The following is a 24,702-nucleotide window of genomic DNA, read 5'->3' on the forward strand; positions in this document are numbered from 1 at the left end:
CAAACTAATAAGGGGTTTAGGATAAATTATTTCAGCAGATATGAATGGTGTTTACAATTATCAGTTAATCCCACTTAACAGATGATAGAAGGCAGCTGAGATGAGAGAAAAGGACTGACAAGATATTATCTGTTTGCAAAGGCCTTCTGGGACATGAAAGGTGCAGCCCAGAGTTCAGATTTCACAAAGAAATATAGGATGTATATACAGGACGTAAGGAAACAACCTTCTTCTTATGAGAAAAATCCCCAACATTTTGTTACAAGTTCTTTCTTTATGTAACATAGGAATAACGATAAAATATCAAACTAACAGGTCTCTGAGAAATCATTTAACCAATACTGCCATCAAGTGTTCTCTGTACGTATCAGCTATGTATTTCTGTTACCGCATCTTGGTTGCACAGAGACCAAAGACTGTATCAACTGTTTCTCCACAGATTTCAACTGAAACTATCACCATTACTGCACAAGTAATTCACTTGCAGTTTGAATGCCTTTGATGAGGTTAACTTCAGGCAAAAATCCAGAAGTCTGGGGATACAGGGAAGCAGCAATACCCTAACTAGCTCATTTGGTGGCCATTTCCTCTATAGAATAATGGAGCAGCTTGAGTATGATGCCCACTAAGAGGCTTGTAACATTTCAAGTATCAGTCTATCCTAGCATGGGGACTGTAAAGTAATCCAAATTTTACCTCAGAGATTAAAATGGGCAGAGGACCAAATGACACATAAAGAGAAGATTGAGCACTCCTATATTATGAGTTAACTACCTCTGCAACTCATTCTTTTCCCTGGCTCTAAAGCTTATTTGCTATACATCTTCTGATTTTATTTGGTATACATCTTCCGGCCTTAGGACACATGCCAGATTTTGGCACACAGATAGAGGTGAGGAAGATTGTCCACCCACTTCTAAATACCACACAGGTATTTAAATCTAGTGTATGAGAAACTATCCCCCTTTTGTTACACAAGATAAAAACAGATTCTAAGAAGAACAGCTGGGTACAGAAGTGTCAATGCATTAGCAGTACACAATGTATAAACCAACAGTAAGACTGAAAAAGCTTTAGGAACATTCTTCAAACAATAGTCAATAAAGACTGAGTAACGTAGAAATGTTCACTTGGATGGGCAGGACAGGACACGGCTCTCAAACTTTCTTTCAAGGAGACTTAGCTGCAGACTACTGATGCCTTAAGCCCCTAATGTTTTTTTTATTTTTCTAATATTTGTAAGAATTGTAAGTTTTATAAGTAAGTTTTAAAAGCAGCAACCTCCCTCCCCCCTTGTCCCTTGTTCCTTTCCCTCTCTCTAGTACCCTTGTTTATACATTCCTTAACCCTCTTACCCCATTCTATCCTCCCTATATCACTTATAGCCCCAAATATAATAGAAATGTTTAGTCTTTTGTCAAGGCAATGCCTAGATGGTTGACAGAACAGCATATCTGGGCCTAAACCACAGAATAGGTCAGGAATTAGGTAACTATGTACCCTTTGTGTTCTGATGATGATGAAGATGGGAAGAAGGAGGGGTCCCAAAATACCCCCAGACCCATTTCAAGGAGGTGGACCCGGGGCAGACCAGAGTAAAGGTCACAGGGTGGGCACATCTGGGATTGGATGGATGGTATTATAAAATGTAACCTCTCAGGCACGGCCTGCCCGCGTCTTGTAACATCTACTGCCTTGGTAGAATAAACCCTTTCTTATCTCACCCCTAATTAACTGCTCCTGGAGATTTTTTCAGCACCAAAATACACCAGCAACACTACAAATAGGCATCACATTCTGATTACAGAAATATTGTATGTTGTCATTCAAAAGTCTCGTATTTGTCATTACAAGCCTTTTCTGTGGTATTCAACATGCATAGAGATTTGTTTACTTATATATTTTTTTTCTAAACTGTTTGAAAGTTAACTAGGATAGTTAGCTCTCTGACTATTTTGGAATCTTCCTCTCTTGCTGAGAAGTGGGATAACTGGGACAGTGTTGTTCAAAGCACTCCTGGCAATAACACAAAAAAAGTAGATGTGAAAGACAACTTAAAAAAAAAGCTAGGAGACATGGAACAGCAGCACGGACAATTTGACATGCAGAGTCAACCTAAAACATTGTTAATTATATTGTCTTAGACCAACAGACTTGATAAAGATAATGCTTGAGGAGATAATGCTATTCTGCCAGGGTAGACTAAAATTGGCTTTCACCCCATCTTGACAGTTTAAACATATGGTCACATTCCTAACATGATTCTGACCCATATCCTTGCATAACCAGGGCAGTTTTCTTTTCTACTTGGAAAAAAATTTCATTCAGTGACCCACACAATAGACTACCACTGCTATAATTCAAATGCAAGTTCTCATTTACTAGGAGAAAATATTTCTAAGTTCTTGAAAAGAATATGTGAAAATTCTGCTAGACTTCTGTTTTTCCTGAAGTAAGTGCATCTCAGCTCCAGGACATAAATAGAACTGCTGTAAACTGTTTTATAGCAGCAAAATTTCCTTTGGTGGAAGGAAACAACGTGGGGGGGTTGGTGTTCCCCACAGGAGGAGATAATCTCACATTGTTCGTTTTTATGGAATGGTTACTTTAGATTTTTAAGACAAGTGATTTTGTAGATGATTTTTAGAGCCCATCGACGTAATTCCTTAATTCAATAAGAAGGCACAAGTTGTCATGCCACAATCTGATTCTCTAAAGCACATCTGATGGTGGAAAAAGGTTATTTCTACTACTATTACAGGCCATACAGGCACTGTCTTGTAAACAAGCTAAGAATTCTACTTACAGGACTATTTAGGAGATGGCTTTGCACAAAACAAAGAACAAATACTTAAAAACAACCACAGAAGGAAAATTAGTCATGTGAGTATGAAGGCTGAGGATGCAAATATTGTTAAAACGTAGACATACTACTCACCTGCAATTGTATGTGCATACAGCCTGCTGCCAAAAGTAAAAACATGTAATTCATAGAGCTTGGCAATTTTCTCCAGGAATTCCTTACAATGAGGACGCAAACGCGTGTGCAACATTGGCTCACCTCGACCTAACTGGAAATGAAATATTCCCTAGAAGAAAAAGCATGTTGAATGTTATCAAAACAGTAAAAAAAAATGTCAGCATTCCAGAAGTGCCCTCTTCCATGACTTCCACTACCTTTATTTGGTCTGACTAGACTAAAGCAAGTTTTGGCCACAAGATTATGTGGATGAGTAAAATTCGAAGCACATTTTTGCTCTGTGCCAGGCAGTCCAACAGTAAGGTTTTCAAATGCAGGAAGCTGTACTGTTGAAAAGGTTATGATACAGGTGTGGTTTTCAATCAAATCTTTACTAATGGCAAACTAATCCGAGAAATTTCTCAAGCTGCTTTTTTCAGAAAAGTTCAGGATCTCACTCCAGTCAGTATCTCTCAGTGAACTTCACACATATACGTACTGAGCTCAGAGAAAGACTTTGTTGGATGAAAAAAATATGATGTCTATGCAAATAAACCATCAGATGCAAACCAGGAAGGAAGCTTGTAGATAAAGATCCCAGTCAAAAATCTCAACATTTTAAAAAGTATTTTTCTTCAAACCATGCATTTACACAGGCAAAGGCATAGCCTTTCAGGTAAAAATGGAGGGTTTTTTAATCCTTAAGTTGAATATTCACGGTTCCCTTTCCTCTTCATTGCAATGTACGTTGTTTTTTGCTAGGAAGTGTAAACACGTGTTGAATCTACTGGACATGCAAGAATGTCAAGAGGAAAGAAAGAACAAATAAGCAAACACAGTTTGCATGATACTGACATTTGAATTTGCATCCTCTGGTTCAAAGGCACGGTAGACACATTTCAACATGCTTCTGGTTTTAAAGTTTCCAAATTGGAAATGTTACAAGCTAACAGTCCTTATCAGCTCAATGACAAGCATTTAATGAAGAAATTAAAAAGTAACACACAACCTCTCCCTCCCCACCCAAAAAATCCCCAAAGAGGATAAAAAAACTAGACATACTGAAGGAATGACAAGCATAGCAACACAGAGAATTGCTCAAAAAGGGACTTTGAACAGTAATTCACTATATCCACCTCAGACTTGGAGGGAAAATAGTTTCATTACCGAGTACTCAGCTTGTGAATTGCAGAGAAAGGAAAGCAGAGATTAAAATTAGCTACCTGAAATTTCTCTCTTAAAGTGATTAGACTGAAAAAGTGCAGGAAAGCTTGAATGGAAGAAAGAAAACTGTCAGTTTCAATGTAGAGAGAAAGGAACATATTTCAGAAGACTTGTTTCTCATTTTCTGTTATTCTTTAATTGCAATTTTATCTAATCACAGCATGTTCTCTTAAAAAACCATCATTTAAATGCTAGAAACATTCCTGTTGTTACACTGGTTTGAAAGTTACCACCAAATACCTTGTTGGACATTTGTTGGCAGTGCTGTTCTGTAGTATGGATCAATGTCTGGTCCAAATCTACCATGAGCACCAGTTTTCTATTTCGATGTAGTCGCTGTTGATCTTCCCTTCCTAGCTGCTCAGCTTGCTGTAACAAAAATATTCACTGCTAAGCTTAACTTAAAACAAATAAAATTAGGTTTGTTGCCTTTTGTCTATTGCAAACTTGGGAAGTAGTTCTGCTACAAACTAACTGCATAAGAAGCTATGCTTCAACATAACTGTAGCAATGACAGCTTTGCCAGCAGTTTTTCTACAGAAAAAAACCCCACTCTCAAAGTCTACTTTCAGATCTTTGTGACGCTTGTAACTCTTAAAATTGATAAGTTCAGCACAACTTTCAAATTTAATAAATAAGTAAACCATCAAATTAATTTAAGACCTAGTGTCTTGAGAGGAAATAACAGTAGCTCTGGGGTACACAAACAAAAAGTTCATCAGTAGGTCTGAGAACTTTAACTGCTACGTTCAGTAATTTTGCATCAATTAGGTACAATCTGGCTGACAACACCAGGGTGAGTATAAAACTGAAGCTGCTAATGACAGAATCATAACTGTCAACTTCAGATTAAAGAATATGTGCCTTCAGACATATTTAGTTAAGATTATGTAGTCCTATGTGGGCAGTATTATCAAATTTCTTATACTCCAGTAAAACTGAGAGAAGTTTATTCCTCTTGTCCACATTTACAAACTTTCAAACTACCACAAGTGTTCGCTTGACCCACTTCTGATAGCAAGTTGCAGTGTTACCCTCAAGACAGATAAACTTAAAAGCAAAGTTAAGTTGGAGCATTACAAAGCAGCAGGAGTCAAGTGTGAACTGCCCTTTCTAAGTCTCTATGATGGGGACAATTCCAGCTGCTTATATCTTCACAGTTCCTCTCACTGGTGTTCTTCTAAGAGTTACCAGGAAAAAAAAGCAAGCAGTAACATAAAGTAAAAAAAGTATCAAGCTGGTAAGGAAGACAAACAGAATGTTTATCTTCAAAATAAACATGCTTTTTCCCCCTTAAGAAACTGAGGGACAAACAAGCATATTTTGACAACTCAGATTAACAGAATATTTGAAAAATAATGAAACAATTTTAACATACAGGCAAGTTGCAAACAAACGAGCTTCACTATACCTAGTGGGAGCAATTACAACGTGAAGGGTAAAGTTAGATTTTAAAGATATTGCAAGTTTTGAATAAATTTCAGCTAGTGGAGCTTTCCACTAACTGCTCATTCAGAGATAAAAACATTCCACCAGTAAGTTTTCAGGCTGTCACAGATGTGCCATCTTTTCAGTACCCAGCTCAAAACAAAAAAAAAGAAAAGTATAAAACCTGAAAACAATCAATCTCCATGAAGTTAATACACAAAAACCATAGGCTACTGATGTTTAACCCCAAATTTTCTGTGTGAAGTATAAATTAAGTTTCTCAACTGTGGAGCTACTGTGAAAGGTGTGAATAAAGCAAGCATGATGGTACTTACCTCAGAGCTAACTTTCAGTTCTGGGACACTGTGAACCATTGACACGGTTGCTGTGGATAATGGCACATTCTGCTTTCCATTCCTGCTTCGTATCCTAATCACATAGGAAAAAGAAGCATCAAAAGAGAGCAACAGTTTAGTGAAAAGTTGAACATGCTAAAATCTGTAGTTTCAAACCAGTCCCCACCAAAAAACTATGACTTAAGAGAGCTATTTTGACTAACACACTTCCAAATTCTTGTTAATGCAAGTTCCTAGACAAAATGGATAGAAATCAAAGGAGTTCACTAGAAAAAACTCTGCAAAAAGTCACTATAATATGTTATACTTCCATATGGTTATTTCATGACAAAGGACACTACAATGAAACACACATCTGTGTATTGATTTGCACTAGAAAGCAAGCTATAAACTAAGTATAACCACCAAATCATTCAAATTTAAAACTATTCCTTTCCTTTTCTTGCAATCACTCTGCATGCAATTGTCTACTTTTTTCCAAGCCAGACTATGAAATAAATTTAAGCTAAGGAAAGGCAAAGTTACTCTTTACACACAGTAGAGTGACTTACAAGTGACTGTTGCTTCAAGAAAAGCATCCGAAAAAAACCCCATACGTGCTCTTCCCATTGGTACAAAGAGAAGAGGAGCTACGCATATGCATGTATTTATTTTCCGTGTATGTTATACACGTAGCCTTACTCAGGTATGTATCCACACGTACACAGATACATACTAATACACGCAGAACAGGCATCATCCTTGTGTGCATATGTGAGAGTGTGTGTGAGTACACACACAAATCCAAAATTCCTCGAAAATTGACCAAGTAATCCTACGGATCATCAGTATCACTAGCTTCCAGCTTACACAGATCACTTTATTTAAAACTTTGACATCTAATTTATGATTCAGAAACATTAAAAATATTACTGTACAAATTTTGTTCTGTGTGACACATGCACATCTTTTAATTCTCCCAATTACCAGTCCTGCCAAGAACAAGATTTGGTATCATATCTACAATGAGAGTTAAACTTAACCCAGATTTCACTTCACGATAAACAAGCTGCTGAGGAACAACTGTTACTGCGCTGTGTTGAGGCAGACACAACCACAGACAGATACGCTTTTACTGTACCCTAGTGCTTGGCACCATCTATGCCCAAGAAGGAAAGATATTTCATTTGGTCCAAAGTTTACATCCTTTGCTTCAGAGTTCAGAACAACTCAGATATAATCCTGAGTGACATTTTAAACAAGTCTTCAAAACCAACCATTTTCAACCATTAGTTGAATCAGCATTAAGAATTGTTTAACAGGAAGGATGCAACTGGCTGTATGCTTTTCTTTAAGCAAGAAAAGCATCAATGTTTTTGAATTGCCTTCTGATGTAGGTTCAGCAGATGTAACACATTATTTCAGATGTTTAAGCCATTTTGTATAAAATGAAGACATGGACACAAAGACACAGTAAGGAGTATTAAGAGAGAAAAATTAATTCACTGGATACATTGAATTCATCTGGATTTTTAATGAAATGATAGCAGTACAGCAATATTTAGATGTGACTGTATTCAAACCTCAAATCAAGTATTCATTCAGGGCAGACAAAGCCCTGTTCATAATTATCCTTTGTTAGATTTGCCAAATTATACTTGTTTACAAAATATTAACATTCAACTTCTTATTAAAAGTTATATCCAACCATTGACTGAGTATGTATTGCATAACTTTCTCAACATTCAGTCCACTTGCACTAGTTTATGGGATAATGTTCATAACATAAATCTTAATAATGAGCATGAATTAAAATGAAACCAAAGTATTTCCTGCCAAACAAAATGAGCATGTGACATTCATTTATAAAATCCAGGGAACTATACAGCCCATTTTGGAAAACAGCTGTTGAATTAGTAATTTGATATGCATAAGAAACATTCTCTTTACCAACTGTATTAGCAATGAGACAGAGCAAAGGAGAAATACAATTATCGTTCAAATTTGCTTTCTTTTTTGGCTTAAGGCTTAAATTCCTTTAGTTCCGTGGCAGAATATTTCACAGAAAATTGAAAACAGTTCTAACAGCCTTAAATTGAAAGCACTGGAGACAAGCTAGCTCCCATTCAGACACAGTACAAATAAAGTAAGGTCATATTAACAGGACTGCTATTACCTCAGAGCTATTTATACCTGCACAGGTGTAAATAAATTCTCAAGTTTATCAAGTCAATGTTGACACACCACACAACTCTCAGCCTCAGCAATAAGTACATGGAAAGCAAAGTAGGATACAATGTGATGAGAATTTGTGTCTGTATGCATGCTCTTTACATCTTCTACCTAGGGTACTAAGTTACCCTACACTACCTCCACAGAAAAAGAGCATGCACAGGTATTAAGTCCTAAATTTGTAACGTGAAGTGTAACTCAAGTACCCTTATGGCATCTTATTCACTCATATTCCTAGTTATAAGTCCCTGTAATGGCTAAATTGAAATGCAGTTCCAAATAACGTATCTGTGACTACAGTGTCATACACATAAGGACAAAGAGGGCACACATTCAAAAATTTCAGAATGACAAAACAAGTGCCTTGTGTAAATTGCAAAAATAAATTAAGACACTTGGCAAAACTGGCCTAGATCTTGCCTTTTCATGTGTTGGTTTTATCCACAAGGAACACAGATTCCTGTCTAGAAGTAGTAATTTTTCAGTAAAGAAATATGGTTACACTATCAATCATGTGATCAAAAATTAATATATTCAGACCACTCAAATTTAAGCAACAATTTAATGAGCCAATCTCAAAAGACACAATTTTTTAAAGGAAATGTGAAAGAGTACTCTATGCTGAAATTTAACTTCAGAGGAAAACTCCCTCTCAGATTTCCTTGTAGGAGTGCTACTTCTGTCAGAAAGTATGAATACTGTTCTCTCCTTCCACTACTACCTACCATTTCACAGTTAATATTACAGGTATGATTCACAATTACCAAGACCTGGAAGAAAGCATCAAAGGAGATGTTACAGCAGAATTCCAGTGCCTGAAGGCCCTACAAGAGACCTGGAGAGGGACTATTTACATGGGTCCTTGACAGGACGAGGGAGAATGGCTTTAAACTGAAAGAGAGTAGGTTTAGATTAGATATAAGGAAGAAAATGTTCTCTGTGAGGGTGGTGAGGCACTGGGACAGGCTGCCCAGAGAACCTGTGGATGCCCCAGCCCTGGAAGAGTTTAAGGCCAGGTGGGATGGGGCTCTGAGCAACCTGGGCTAGTGGAAGCTGTCCCTGTTTGTGGCCAGGGGGTTGGAAGTAGATGATCTTTAGGGTCCCTTCCACCCAAACCCTTCTACGGTTTTATTAGATGAGAGAAAGAGCTTGGGCCCCTAATCAGAAGCAAGGCAAAGTTGGAAAAAAGAGCTGACAATACTTACTGAGTTAAGTCCTGACCACATTCTGCACACAAGCCTTTCATAACAACAGGATGGCTGCACCCTTCCAGTCTCACCAAGACAGTCCTGAAAAAGACATAGGTATTCCATTTATTGCAGGTAGATTACAGACACCTAAATTAGAAACTGCAGATTGAAAGAATTCTAAGAATAAATTCTGGTTATGATTTGAGTGTCAGTCCCTTAAGATATATGCTTTTACAGCAACATGAGGAAGAAGACAACCAACTAAGTATTCAAATTATTCATTGTCACAACTTTAAAAGTCACTGAAACATATATTAATGACAGTTTCTAACCTTGGTTTAGCAAAGAAGTTCAGTAAAAACAAGCACTGTTTGTCCAAAGATAGTTTATATTCAATTAGATACAACTCTCCATTAATACACTACTGAACTACACAGTAATGAAAACCAAATGTGGAAACTTCAAAATCATGGAAGGGTTCAGGTTCTCTTCTCTAAAATCAATGAGTCTAATGAACCTAACACTGCCAAGTCCACCAATAAACCATGTCCCTAAACACCACATCTGCATGTCTTTTATGCCTCCAGGGATGGTGACTCAACCACTTCCTGGTTCCAGTGCTTGACGACAATTTCTGTGAAGAAATTTTTCCTCATATCCTGTCTAAACCTCCCTTGGCACAACCTGAGGTAATCTCCTCTTGTCCTATCGCTTGTTACTTGGAAGAACTAAGCAACCCTCACCTGCCTACAACCTCCCTTCAGATAGCTGTAGAGAGCAATAAAGTTCCCTGAGCCTCCTTTTCTCCAGGCTAAACAACCCCAGCTCCCTCAGCTGCTCCTAATCAGACTTGTGCTCCATCCTTCTCCAGCTTTGTTGCCCTTCTCTGGACATGCTCCAGCACCTCAATGTCTTTCTTGTACTGAGGGGCCCAAAATTTAACCCAGGATTTGAGGTATGGCCTCACCAGTGCTGAGCACAGGGGCAGATGAGTTCTATACAGACTTCATCTTAGCTTATTATTTTCTTGCATCATGGCAGAAGCATATATTGCTTCAGTCTTCTCACAAAAATAGTTTTGTTTTTGATCCTTAAGCCTTGCATTTCCACATTTTAAAATAAAGACATAAAAAAGGATACTTTATTCTTTCTTCCAAACAATAGCTAAATCAAACCAGAAATTAGAGCTGGAAACCCAAGGTGTAACATTCATATTCCAAACTTTTTAGAAGACAAAGTATGCTTTTCAGTTGAGTAGTCCAATTAAAGTATTCCTTGTTTAGTTATCAAAATTCCAGGTCTTAAAAATATAATCATTTACTTTTTCTCAAACACTTGAACAGTCATTATAAGATACTTTTATTTTCTTCAATACAGTTGGAGGAACCGATCTTTCAGACTTATTTTTAAAAAATTCTAATAAGCAGACATAATTCAGCTACTACAAAATTTCACCAACTCTGATCATGAGCTGCAGCATCTCCCTAATATTTTTTAGAAAAATAAAAAGTCAAGTAAAAAAAAGCTAAAAACCATCCCCCAAAACCCACCAACAACATCCAGGCTCTTTCATAAGCTGGTTGTAGTGGTTTTTCTGTAGCTTTAACCTGTACCGCAATAAGCAGAATGCACCAAAAAGAAAACTGTTTTGCATGCTTAAATGTCTCATTTGTATCTGACTACCAAGTGTTGGGCAATTCCAAACAGAAATCCACTTTTTAAATGATACCTCCAACTGCTTACTTGCAGTGCATCACTTGTTCCTCAACAACCAAAAGACTGATGACTAGCAACAAAACTGCAGTTCATGCCCATGTTGAGGATTTTTTCCTCTTTGAGAGCAAAAACTAGATTCAGGTCCGGTTTATTTCATGAGAAGTCTTCACAAGCCATCAAACTACCAGTATTGCCATTTACAAAAGCATAGATTTATGTCCTTCTCAGTGGCAGGCACTATCTGCTTGGAAATTACACCTCCTCTTCCTGTGTGAGCAGTTTAGATCTTTTTTAAACATGGTACAGAGTTCACAGAAAACAAATAATAATTGCTCGGTCTTGATTTTTTAAAAGAACTGCACAAGTGAACATATTTTTGTGGCCTTTCACTGTTGACAATTCACTGTTTGATTACTTAGTTCTCCTTTCATCCCCCTACATTTGTATTACTTTATGTGACTCTTTTCCCTGCTCCCTTTGACAATACATTTTTCTTGTTGTCTTTTACCTTGATTTACTGCTAAGCTCCTTTTTAGGCTACCAACTCACACTAATAACCATGTCAGAACTGCTCATCTTCACCCTGTGTTCAGTGTATGAATCTGAAATTACTGACACCTAAAAAGCCAAAAAAAAAAACAACCCTAATGATATGAGCTACAGAAACATATATGAGATTACAATGACTGAGTTTTTACCTCAAATTAATTGGTTTTCAAACCACAATATCTCTAGGCATTCTCTACTTTGCATCCAAGCTAACCTCACACTCCAGGTATGCAACAGGAGGAGCTGGCATACTCCTGGGCTGAGGTATGATTCAAATTAGGATATGCAAGAGCAGAGATTCTTAAAAGAAGGTTAGAGTTCTAAGTTATTAATTGATACTGTTCCTAAACAACACCTCTATACTTGGTCTCATACCAAACATCACCACTAAATATCAGGTTTGCCCCTGCACATCTAAGTATGACCACAGCTGCCACGTTTAAATGTGCTAGAGATAAAAGGTACACAATACCAAGCCCTCTGTCATACTGTTCTCTGTGCTGACATTTAACCCAAAGGCCAGAGGAAGAACTCCAGAGCACCAATGAACTTCTGAGCAGCATATAATCAAGTGGTCAAGTTTCAAGTACAACTGTCAGGATCTTAGGCAAACTTCTGCCAGGAAGAAAACCCAATACTACTTAGTGCTGCAGAACACAAGCCTGAACTCCACAAAGACTTAAACATACTTAAATTTTAGTACATATGCTTTAATGACTAAACAGCAACAAACACAGAACTCAAGTAGAATGAGTTGTGAATTTCAGACCTCAAAGCTCTCCTTTTACTGGTGAAGTGAGGGATTTTCAAAATATAATGGTCAAGATCCAAGACAATTATCAGACAAGAGCAACCTGAATCAAAGGCATTTTTAAATGGCTGCATATACCAAACAGAGGTTCAGGTTTCTGCATGATCTCTTCTCTGGGTCATAAGTGAAACCCACTTATAAGAATAGAGCCTTTCCCTACTCCATTTCTGCAGAGAGGAAACAGATTCCCCACCTGCTCTGCACTTCAAATCTGAAGAATTCCAATACACTCTACTGCTGGCAGCATTAAAAGCATCTTCCTCTTCTTCCCCAAACTCCTTCAGTACTGAAGGATACAAACTCCTTGGGTACTGAAGCAGGGCTCATCCCCTACTTCAACAAAAATGTTCCAAGGAAAACTGCCACGAATGATGCAAAATCTTTTTCCAGTTTTACAAACTGTCACAACTGTGCAGGTGAGCTGGGGGAAGCAACTGGGTAAGAACCAATTGGGTTATGGCAGTGGGGGTTATGTTTTGGGGGCGGCTGTGGAGGCGGTACATCACTCCAATACCCAGCCTGAGAGCCAAAGGACTGCAACAGGACCACAAACTGCCCACATGGTTTCTTTGTTCTCTTTTAAGTAAAAAAATACAATGGGATTTAAGTGAAACTTGAACTAGTAAATAAGGAAACTCACTATGGGATCTTATTCACATTCCTTCCAGATGTGCTTTCAAACAAACAGACACTAGGTGTGCCATTATAGCCAAATCTTACTTTGTTTGTCCGCAGTCTCATGAATAGGGACAGACATTTACTAAAAGCGTCAGAATGGAGATGATCATAAGCCTGTCACTGTTCTCCCAATACTTCCGTACTTATTCTGTTTCCAAACCAAGTCTTTTAACAATATCTGCTTTGAATTGGCACCATGGGACAGAAAAAAAGGGAAAGCTTTAGTGAAATCCAGTATGAGCATTTTGCTTTTATTAACAGAGGAAGTCAATGCCCTTGCTAATTTTAGGGCGTGGTCATTAGTGTTGACTCCAAATGAAGAACTGTGTATCAAGTGTAACCAGGCTCTGGTTCCTGGTAAGTTAATTACATTGGGAAAGCCAGCACGGAGTTCTGGTGTCTATGGTACTCCCCAGTTGTAGCAACCAGTTTATGTCAACACTGAAGTGAACAAAGTGCAAACAAAAAGCAATCCCCTAAAGGTTTTGTTAGGTTTTTTTTGGTTTGTTTTAGTGTTTTTTTCTTCTCAGCATGATCTAACACTTCCAGCAAGGAAGAACCACAGCAGTAAGTGCAGGACTTAAAGGGGAACAGGAGCAAGAACTTCTTGAGATAGCCTATCACAGAAGACAGCAACTCCATGCATCAGGAGGGGCTGGCCAGCTGCAGCACAGCTGCAGAGTACAGTGGCCATGAGACAGCTTTACTGGAGACACCTAGAAAGAGCTGTACCTTAAGGGAACCCAGGATAACACAGGAACAGAGAGGTTATCTCTGTTATTCATAACCAGTCTATCTTGACTGTACATTAGCCATGTCCTTTAGTACAGCTTGGCTTCACTACCAGAAGCAACTACTCCAATAACATGCTGCCAAAGAAAGGCAAACTTCCTCCCCACCCTGAGGTTTCCTCTGAAAGCCCACCCCCTTCTTTGGCACTTCAGTACCCTGGAAGACAGAAGAACTCACCAGGCATATCCAAGTTTTCTGCTGGGTTTAGAGTCAAAGCAGCAGATAAAAGCAGTCCAGCAAGGGTGACTGATAAATGGTGCAAATGTTTTAAAAACAGTGCTAAGACTGGGGAAAGACACAGGCAGTTTCAGCAACTCACATTTTCTCCCCACAGTGACCAGGCTGCTTTGTTAGCATTTATTTTGCCTACGTATTTGAGACTAGCTTGAACATCTCCAAGTCATGAAGACATAAGTTTTACGTAAAGTTTGTTTCAAGGAACCATAGAAAATGGTTCCTGGCATAGAAAATATAGTGCAAAAATACAGTGCAAAAGTTACAAGATGAAGCTACTGCTCTGCATTCACTTGTATCTCATGTGAGTCTGCCAGCAGCCAAGAGATTGCTGAGTTTCCTCAGATCAGTTTGGGATAAGGACCCACATCACATACCACAAGAGACACATAGCCCAAGTTGTCACTGTGATCACTTAAAGCTGGTGTTCTCAATCTGATGCCATGTACCCTTGCAATTAGCATTAGAAGATGTAAAACTGTACTAATGCAGCAAAATGAGACAAAAGTCCCTGCCCTGGTTCTACAGTACGCTCATGGGTATCTCAGATCAACTGTCAAGGGGTAGAAATACCAAATGAACGTATCTTCAGATCAATGATTATTAATACCAACCCTTATTGAATGAACCAACTGATCTAGAACAAATAAGAGTATACAATCTTTTAGCTGTCAGATGAAGTTAGATTCAACTTAAAGCCTGCTTCTACAGTTTAATGTACTCCAATTTCTGAAACGCTGACATTTTTGTTAGCTTACACTGGAACAATATGTTGCGGTGTGTGACTGCAGCATTTAGAACCACTACTAAGAGCCCTCGAGACCAATCTGCATGAAACCACAGCCTCTATAACACACAGGACTCCAGTTTTGTAGCAAGGATTTTTTCAAATAAATCACCTTGATATACCATGTAAGAGTATTTAACCACTGGATTTATATTTATTTAACCCTCATTAATATCTGGAAGGAAGCAGAGAGTCCTTGAATAATTGATTAAAAATACCAAGGATCACAGGGACACATGGCCCTTGTTCATACAGCCTCTTTAAGATGTTGGAAGAAACATGTCTCAGCAGTTCACTACAGAAGCCACTTGACTTACACTCGAGGACAAGCAGAGAGGGCTGTATTTCAAATATGCATGAGTCCCAAAAGCCTCACCCAAAAAGCCAGCCCTTTAAATAAAAATAAATTAAAAAAAACCCCAAACAATACCCATGCCCTATCCTAGAATGATGCAGACATGAGGGTAAAGACAACTACAGAAAAACTGCTGCGAGCAGTAGCTCACAGAAAACATAATTCGCACTTCAATGCATCATCTCAGTTCTCCAAAGCTAAGGTGGAAATCATGGGTCTTGATATTTCCCCCCCCCCCATTAAACACAAACTATTCACAATTATGAGTTTAAGTGTTGTGAAATTTTTTCTTCTACTTTTTAGGCAAGATATCTGTTCAAGCTTAGACTTCGGTCATGAATGCCAAGAGAAACTTAGGTCCAGAGTTTCTCGATTTTATTTATAATCCAAAAAACATCTTAAGCTTGAAGTAAGTCTATTTCCATTTGCAAATGTGCAAGGCTTTAAGTATTTCCATTTATTTCTGGAGAAGAATTTGCGCTACAAGCAAGGAGGTAACCTTCTCACCTTCCATGCACACATCTGTGGACAGCTTCCTGCATGTTACAAAAAGCCACAGTTAAAAGTTAACAATAAAAAGGTATAAAAAAAAGGCAAATGGGTTTGCAGTACACATTATATAAAATCTAGTAAATTTTTCAAATATGATTTACAATGGGTTTTTCAATTTTATTTAGAACATTTTAAGCCAGAAGTATTATTATTTGAGAGAATCTTAAAAAGGTGAAGGTAAGAATATGGTTTTCTATACTTTTATATAAACCCCCCTCAAAACAATGAAGTTCATACAGAATGAATGATGCAGGTTCTTAATTCTTGTTTCTTTAGTATTAAGCAGCACTTCTTAAAATAATAGATGAAAATAGGCTATCATATCTCAACAATTCACTAAAGCAATAACCAGTCTGCAGTCCACTCCCCCCCTTATTATTGTCAGCTACTGACATTACTGTTTTATGCATTTGCATTTCTATTGCCACCTCTCTCTGACTGCAGAGTTTGTAGTCAGACAGCAGTTCCCAAATACTTGCCACAAAACTCTGCCTTAGAGTTGAGGAACATCCATCTGACAGCAGGATAAAAGTCACCCAAATCTATACATAGCAAATACATACATATGTGATGAAACCTGCCAACCTAAGTGGCATTTATTCAAATACTTGAAGAGTGGTAGCTGTATACCCTTTTAATTGAGAGCACAATAATCAACACGAACCTGCAGTTTTCTCAAACCACGCTTCAGCTTTTACAACAGTTACTATAGAATGTTATTCACAGATGAACTGCTGCAAATCCAAGTGACAGTCTAGCAACCTAATCCCACCTCTAACACCTTCCCACCCCCAGGTATACATTTCTCGTTCAGGTAAAGGCACATAATTTCCCCTTATCTCAGACCAGCTTACCACTGCATTCCTCCTACTCAGAGTCAAGATCACCGGTAATTACCTGAACAAATCTGGTTTGCCTCCTGCACCCTTAGGCCCACATGTAGAGAAACAGCTACATAGGAACAGCAAAACAGCCTGGACACCAAAGCAGAGAGAGGTGACTGAGAAAGGGTAAGTATAATAAACAGCTGTAAAATTAATGAAGTTCCCTTCTTGTCAAGCAATGCCTTCCCTGGCTAGAATCACCTGCCACCCCTACTTCCTGTGAACGGGAATTCATAGTTCATTCCACTAAGCTTGGACTGAGATCCTTTGCCTTTCACATCAGTTGAATGATGCAAAATATTAGATGTGATTTTTAAACTAGCAAGCAAACAATGCAAACAGTTCTACTCTAAATGTCTAAATCGTTGCCTTAATCTACAGTTTTTCTCAAAACACTTGCAGAAAAGCAATTTTAGTATTGTTTTGGTTTTGTTTTACTGGTGTAATAGTGGCCTCGTGATATCCCAATTCTTTCCTTAAAAAAGGACATACTCAGAAAAACTGATGTGTTTGTAAGAAGTAATATACATGGTATACTATCACCTTTCACACAATAATGCACTAAGTAAAAAATGTTCTTCTGGATCAAAATGTTTCTGATGAATGATATATTTTGCATGAATCACCCAGCACCAGCCCCATTAGCCTAAATCTAAATAGTTTCAGTCCCATCATATGACTAAAGAAAAAAATCCCTCCCCATTGCACTGGAAAACACAAAAACTTTGCTCTTAGTTTGAACAAGTGTTACTACAGACTATCATACAAAATGCCATATTGGACATGTACAACCTCAATAATGTTATTTCCCAGTGCCAACATGTCATTTATTCCCCTAATGACCCTACTGGCATTTACACAATCACTTTGATCTGATCTATATACAGGCTACTGCTGAAAGGACAAATTACCCTCCCTTTCCCAACACCATACTTCTGTTGCAGGAACTGAACAAAATGTGGGAATTGATTGCTATGGATGATTTCACAGGAGGTTGGGTGGGAAGGATGGAAAGAAAAAAAGGATGACAGACCAAGCCATCTTTAGCTACGTGACTTCCAACGCCCTACTTAACGGAAGCTAATGGTACACAGAAGTTTGAGCATCCCTTCCAGTCAACTCTTGTATTAGCCTGAAGCAACCAGGAAAGCATGGTCCAAGGAAGCCATACCGAGAAAAACTGCAGGCACAAGGCTCCTACAACCACATTACTGGTAACTTCCAAGCCTGATGCCTGTTTCCAACCAAACTTGACTGAGTAGCTTATTCTCTTAGACAAAGAAGTTCCTACAAGTTTTGTGAAAACATGGTCATGTAAAGAAAAGTAACTGTCCTCTACTGTTCAGCGCAATGAGCTATAGTGTGAGCTCCCAATTTGTTGGGTGCCAGAGAACTAGAACAACAGAAAGAGAAAGTAACGAAAGACAAAACCCCCTAATTTAGAATTTGCATTTTTTCAATATCCAATTCAATTAAACACCAGAGAGAAGCATTAAAAAGTAGGCTTTCTTACTATCACACTATATGGTGGGAAGGAAAGGGGAAAAACATAAAAAAGAGAGACAGTAAACAGGTCAGAAAAGTGAATACCAAAACTTACTACATAACAATAGGATGACTCCAAGCATACAAAGGAATTCAGCATGAGATAGAGTGAGCTGGAATTGTTAAGTATTATTCAACAGTACTCAGCGTTTGGCAATAAGGTTTTTTCAAGACTTTTATAAGCTCATTAAATATTTGTCAAGATATTATGAAAACATTTGTGTTTAACTGAAAGAACAAGTTGTTTTTCCTGTAGTTTGTTACAAGTGTCATCACTTCAAGATAAAGTGCAATTCATTAGCATTTTATTCCCCTTAGAAGACTGTAAGATGCAAGGTACTGGGGTCTGGGGTTAAGTGTCCTCATCTTGGGTGGTAAGCTAAGCCCTGAGGCTGCAATATCAGGTAAATATATCAAATATATCTGAGGAAGATATATTTTCTTCATATAATCAAGTTTCTGACACAAAAAAACCACTGAGCAACACCACAAAAATCTACAGTTTTAGAGAACAAATTCCCACCTTTTTCCTGTTATCTTCTCGAAAAAGAGAAAATACAAGTTTTGCTTCACTACAATTCAGACAGGTTTAAACAAGATTTTTATTACATATGCTTTGTAGAATAATGCAAGTTTTCATTATTAAAGCTATGTGATAAGACAGAAAGACATCCAGGTAAAATGTACAGGTAATAAATATTCTGTAATACTCTACTAATGTGAACCAAACTAGAGACTTGTGATAATCTTATCCCATCAGCAGGGCCCAAAAGCAGATCATCATTTTATATTAGAAATGCTTATATAAATATTCACATAAAACATTAAGGATGACCCAACCCAGAATCCTGACACACCTGTAGCAGCTTCAGAATGATTAACACTGATGGGTAACTGGCACTAATAATACACAGAGCAGTGCAGCATTTTAGACATTTTATTTGTTGCTCCTGCCAAGCATAGAAATTATGCTTCATTAACATCAAAGGCCTTTCGTTAACTGCTTACTGTCATCCCTGCTATCTGTCCTAACAGGTCAAACATGTTCCTCTCTCAAGCCCCAGTTTAACGTGTGATGCAAGCCTACCTCTGCTAAAATAAGCAAAAGTCACCTCCTGCCTGCCTTGGGCAGGCATCCTCTCCATCCTCTGCTCTGTGGACAGTTTGCACGCCTGCCAATGCTAAAAAGTGGGTAACCAAACTACAGGAAAATTAAGCGCTATATTTGTGCAAAATTACTTTCACATAGCAAAAGATTTCATCTCATGCCTGATATAAAAGAAAAATAACTAAAAGTTGGAAATGTGTCTTCTTAATAGGGAGAGACTTGTGCTAAAAGATGTCATCATTTTCAGAAATAATGATGACCAAACTGACATAGAAGAAACCTCAGATCACTCACACTGTATACTCTCAAATAAGGAGGTCTGATGAACTTATGTTTTCACTTTCTGACGGGAGGGAAAAATACATGACAGAGAAACAGGGTTTCCTACAGTGTTTCAGGACTGGACAAATATTTGCAAATATTTTTTGGTTATAGAGAATGTGGGGCTAAACTGACAGAGTTGACTCTTCTGAAGGTAGCATGGCACCTACCATTCTGAATAGTCTGGATTAAAAAAACTGGTATTTTCTGGAGACAGCTATGTTACCTACTTAAATCACACCTGTATTTCAAGAATGCACAACATGAACAAATATTGAAATAGTGCTGATAAGTAATGAAATACTATTTCTATTACACAAAAAGGGAAGCCACAGGCAAAAGATTATATGCTCTCCCCCACAAAAAACAAACACCAAAAAACAAAACACTTTTAAGTGACCAAAGAAATGCAGTTAAGTCTTCAACTGCTGACCAGTTCTACTACCCTTAGGTCATGCTTATTCTGTCTCTTCACTTGAGCTTTTCTTTTGCACTCACATGGTAAATACCACTAAAGCATGCAACACAGAATGTACACCGAAAAGTCAGAATTCCAGACGTGTAACGACTAGCAATGTTCAATATCAAATACTAACTTCTAGTGGCATACAATAAAAATGTTTTAGAAGCCAACAACAACAGTAATAAAGAACACAATTTATTTTCTAGTTATCTCAAAGCAAGGACTTGCAAATTATAATCAAGTGACTCAAGAGCAGACAAATCCAATAAGATCACTGTATAAAAACTGATGCATTCAAGTCCTGAAGTTTACACTGAGAAAAGCTAAACCTACAAGGTGGCTACATCAGAGCCAGACTACTTTAAACTGATTATATTTACCATACAGAATATTTTTATATTTTGTTTTTCCTCCCAAATGCTTAGCTAATACAACAAAAAGACAAGATAAAGTTATCTCCCCTTCTACTCGGCACTATCAAGATGAATTTCACAATGCACATGGTGTTTTAAAATTTTAGTCTATATTCTTAACATGTGTTTTAGTCTGACACAGTACCTTTGTTCTAGACCAGGTATTAAAGATGGTCCATGTTGCACTAGATGCAATAGCAGAACACTGATGTGGCACAAAAGGAAAGCCACAGTCTTATCTCAGAAAGAGAGATCTCTGTAGCAAGAAAAGCACAGCTTGTATCTCATCTATAGCACATTATATTATTGACTGATATAAAAATGAATCAGACTGGTTTTTTCCTAACCTTTGAGAGTACCCCCATACACAGATGTTTTGCATATACTAGTGACTTTCAATCAAGAAAGTTTAGGCCTGGCTGTACCCACCCAAAAATCAAGAGAACTGCAATAAAAAAAAAAAATAGCTTGCTAGAGTTTTTCATTAGTTTCCTGCTGAGGAAAAAAAAAAATCTGCTTGAAGCACAGCGTAGCAAATTATTAGCCCAAATTAATCTAGAAATTCGAGAGGCCCACTAGCTATTAGGCAATTAAGAATTTAAAAGTCAAACAACATCAAGACAAACCCATTGCAAAACTATGGAAAAAAGTCTCATTTAATTCCTTGCTCTTCTGAGAGTTCAAATTACACTACCTCATTTATATTTGTGAAGCCTTATACATTAAAACATCTACAGTATTAAAAGCATTTAGGCTGCTGCTATTAGATGTATGGTATTCAGTAATTTTAAAATGTCTTTTCGCACCACTATTAAAATTCCTGCTATTGAGTAGGAAATAATACATTTGCTATCTAAGTTTTGCATCAACCTAAGAGTGAACTGCCAAACTAAAAAAGAAAAAAAAGTATTTTAGGACAAGAGGCAACAAGCAGAAATTGATGCACAGGAAGTTCCACCCGAATACGAGGAAGAATTTCTTTACTGTGTGGGTGACCGAGCACTGGAACAGGTTGCCCAGAGAGGGTGTGGAGTCTCCCTCACTGGAGATACTCAGGAATCGTCTGGATGCAATCCTGTGCCATGTGCTCTGGGATGACCCTGCTGGAGTAGGGAGGTTGGACCAGATGGCTCACTGTGGTGCCTTCCAGCCTGACCCGTTCTGTGATTTCCCCCGACACAGCCGGGAGATGCGCAGCTCTCTACGACAGGGCCCACAGCGAGGCGCTCCGCTCTGAAACGCGGGACTGCAGCACGATCCCTCCCCGGCCGCTTCCTCCTCCTCCTCCTCCTCCTCGCACGGCTGCTTCCCTGCGCAGAGCTCCTCAGGAAGGCTCTTTGTGAGCAGGGCCCGGCCCGGCCCCCTCAGGAGAGGCGCGAACGCGGCGGGTGCCGCCCCAGCCCCGCACTCACCCTGGCGCGATGACCTGCCCGGGCCGCGCACAGAGCTCCCGCACCACGCCGGGCCGCTCCGCCCGCAGCCTGCGCTCGGCGCCGCCGCGCTGCGCCCGCCCGGGGGGGCCGCTCCCGGCGGCGGACGGCGGCGGGGCGGGCGGCGGCAGCGGCGCGCAAAGCGCCAGCACCGACCCGATCTGCACCGCCGCGCCCACCGACACCTTCCACTCCAGCAGCCGCAGCGGCCGCGGGCCCGGAGCGCGGATCTCCGCCACCGCCGCAGGGCCTTCCGCGCCGGGCCCGCCGCCGCGCTCCTCCCGCTCCTCCATCGCCCTGGGCGGGTCGGGAGTGCCGGCGCTGCGTCCGGTCCGGTCCGGACCGGGCGCTGCCGCCGCCGGGGTTTCGGGGCGCCCCGGGAGTCTCCGGTGCCGCCGAGAGCTGCGGGGTCACGGCGGCTGCGCGCAGGCGCGGCGCCGCGCGCCCGGCCGCGTTTAAAGGCACAGGCGCAGCCGGGGAGGCCGCGGGGGCGGGACTACAGCTCCCGGCAGGCGGTGCGCGCCAGGACCCGCCCCGTCTCTGGCCCCGCCCCATCTCTGGCCCCGCCCCATCTCTGGCCCCCGCCCCCAATCCCGAACTGCTTTTGAGAATCCCGGGAAAAAATCGCACCGGGTGCCCGACGGTGTTGTTTAAACGCCTCTCGAAATCTGTCAGGCTTAGTGCCGTGACTGCTTCCGTGGGGAGCCTGTTCCAGCGGCCAGCCATCCTCTGGGTGAAGAAACTTTTCCAAATATCCAGCTGTCGTGTTTTAACCCCAGCCAGCAGCCAAGCAACACGGAGCTGCTCGCTCACTCCCTCACCAGCAGGATTGGGGAGAGAACCAGAAAGGTAAAAGCTAGGAAAATCATGTCTTGGGATAAAGACAGTTTAATAAGCTAAGCAAAAGCCGCACACACAAGCGAAAAAACCCAAAGATTGAATTCACTGCCTCCCCTGGGCAGGCAGGTGTTCAGGCATCCCCAGGAAAGCAGGGCCCCATCACACAACAGTTACTTGGGAGCACAAACGCCATCACTCCAAAACTCTCCTTCCTTCTTCCCCCTACTTTATATACTGAGCATGATGTCATATGGTGTGGAATATCCCTTTGGTCAGTTTGGGTTACCTGTCCCAGCTGTGTCTCCTCTCATCCTCCCATGCACTCCCAATTCCTCACCCAGCATGGCAGTATGGAAAGCAGAGAAGGCCTCGGCTGTGTGTAAGCATGGCTCAGCAATAACAAAAACTTCTCTGTATTATCATCCCTGTGTTCAGCACAAATCCAAAACACAGCCCCATACCAGCCACTATGAAGGAAATTAACTCTACCCCCGTCAAAACCAGCACACCAACCTAAACTTCCCTTGACTCAGCTTCAGGTTGTTCCCTCGGGTCCTGACACTGGTAACCAGAGATCAGTGTCTGCCCCTCTGCTTCTCCTTGTGAGGATGTTGAAGACCGCTGTGAGGTCCCCCCTCAGTCTCCTCTGAGCTGAACAAATCAAGTGACCTCAGCCACTCCTCATACAGCTTCCCTTCCAGACCCTTCACCATCCTCAGTACCTTCCTTTGGCTGCTCTCTAACAGCTTCATATCTTTTTTATATTGTAGTGCCCCAAACTGCACACAGCCCTCGAGGTGAGACCACACTAGTGCAGAGCGTGGCAGGACAATCACCTCCCTCTGCTCTTCACTGGTGCTTCCTCAGGCCCCGGACCCTGCAGAGCCCACAGAAGCTCTGTGTGCCCTCCGTGTCTCCCCCGGGTCAGAGGGCAGGTGGAGAGAGAGTGTGCCCTTGCCTGGTGGAACAGTTGCTTCCCCTGGACTCTGGCCCGTGGTCGCACCTCAGTGCGCTGACAGAGCAGGGAAGAGGAGGAGCAGGGGTGTCCAGCAGAGAGGAGCTTGGATGCAGACAAGTCCAAGCTGCATGCCCCTGCGCAGGCACAGCCTAATGGAGACACCTCTGCTGTTCTCCACAGGGCTCTTTGGAGCCGAGGTCAGAGGTGACCCTAAGGGCAATGCTTGTGTCTCCATCAAAAGAGGCCAAGGGCACACTTTCCACCCATGGCAGCCACAGTGCAGGGTACATTTATTTCTTCAGCCACATGCCAAGGAAGGACACCTCGTGGAGTGTGCCAAGCCTTGTGCAGCCTGCCAAAGAGGGACAAGATGCTTTGAACATCCATGGGAATACATGGCTGCCTCCACATCTCTAGTGCACTAGCAAGTGTGCCAAATCTTTTTGCCTCATTGATGCTCCTGGAATTAATGTGTCTCGACCTAGGAGCTCAGAGCAGCAGGCACAAGGGACTTCCACAAGAGTTCTTTCCCAGAGAGTGACTACTTGCTAGCAGATAAGATTTTGACAGGGATGTTGAGGAATACGTTTAGTGCTGGTAACTTGGTAGTTCAGTGTGCAGCTGCAGTTCAAGCTGCAGGTTGGGCTCTGGGTGGTGGGAGCCCAAGCCCTGGACAAGAGGCATAACAAAGGGCCCAGGGACCCATGGCCCATCCAGGGGACTGGACACTCAGAGACACAGCAGGAGCCAACAACCCACAGACTTTCCTACACTTAGACTGTGAGGGTACAAAAGCCCAAGGGTTCCTTTGTTCAGGGTCACTCCTCAGAGGCATCAGCTCAAGCTATTATTTTGTTACTGCATGATGAAATTATTTTAAGGATCAAGATGTCTGAGC

General features: G+C 40.5%; 1 protein-coding gene across 2 annotated transcripts in view; it reads right to left on the bottom strand.

Annotated features, from left to right (window-relative positions):
- CTDP1 (CTD phosphatase subunit 1) overlaps nucleotides 1–22,438 on the bottom strand; it is a 100,378-nt gene extending 77,940 nt beyond the window's left edge. The window contains exons 1-5 of one of the 2 annotated variants that reach the window (XM_051798880.1): nucleotides 21,989–22,430; nucleotides 9,384–9,467; nucleotides 5,947–6,040; nucleotides 4,424–4,552; nucleotides 2,939–3,089 (exon numbers count right to left, since the gene is read on the bottom strand). In XM_051798880.1, coding sequence (XP_051654840.1) covers nucleotides 2,939–3,089; nucleotides 4,424–4,552; nucleotides 5,947–6,040; nucleotides 9,384–9,467; nucleotides 21,989–22,299 — 769 coding nt within the window. In that variant the 5' untranslated portion in view covers nucleotides 22,300–22,430. Of the gene's footprint in view, nucleotides 1–2,938; nucleotides 3,090–4,423; nucleotides 4,553–5,946; nucleotides 6,041–9,383; nucleotides 9,468–21,988 lie in introns of both variants that reach the window. The other variant, XM_051798881.1, reaches the window with a different exon arrangement.
- Nucleotides 22,439–24,702: the final 2,264 nt, after the last annotated feature.

Source organism: Manacus candei, unplaced genomic scaffold, assembly GCF_025592945.1.
Source record: "Manacus candei isolate 608988 ecotype Guabito, Panama unplaced genomic scaffold, ASM2559294v1 h1tg000049l, whole genome shotgun sequence".
NCBI lineage: Eukaryota > Metazoa > Chordata > Aves > Passeriformes > Pipridae > Manacus > Manacus candei.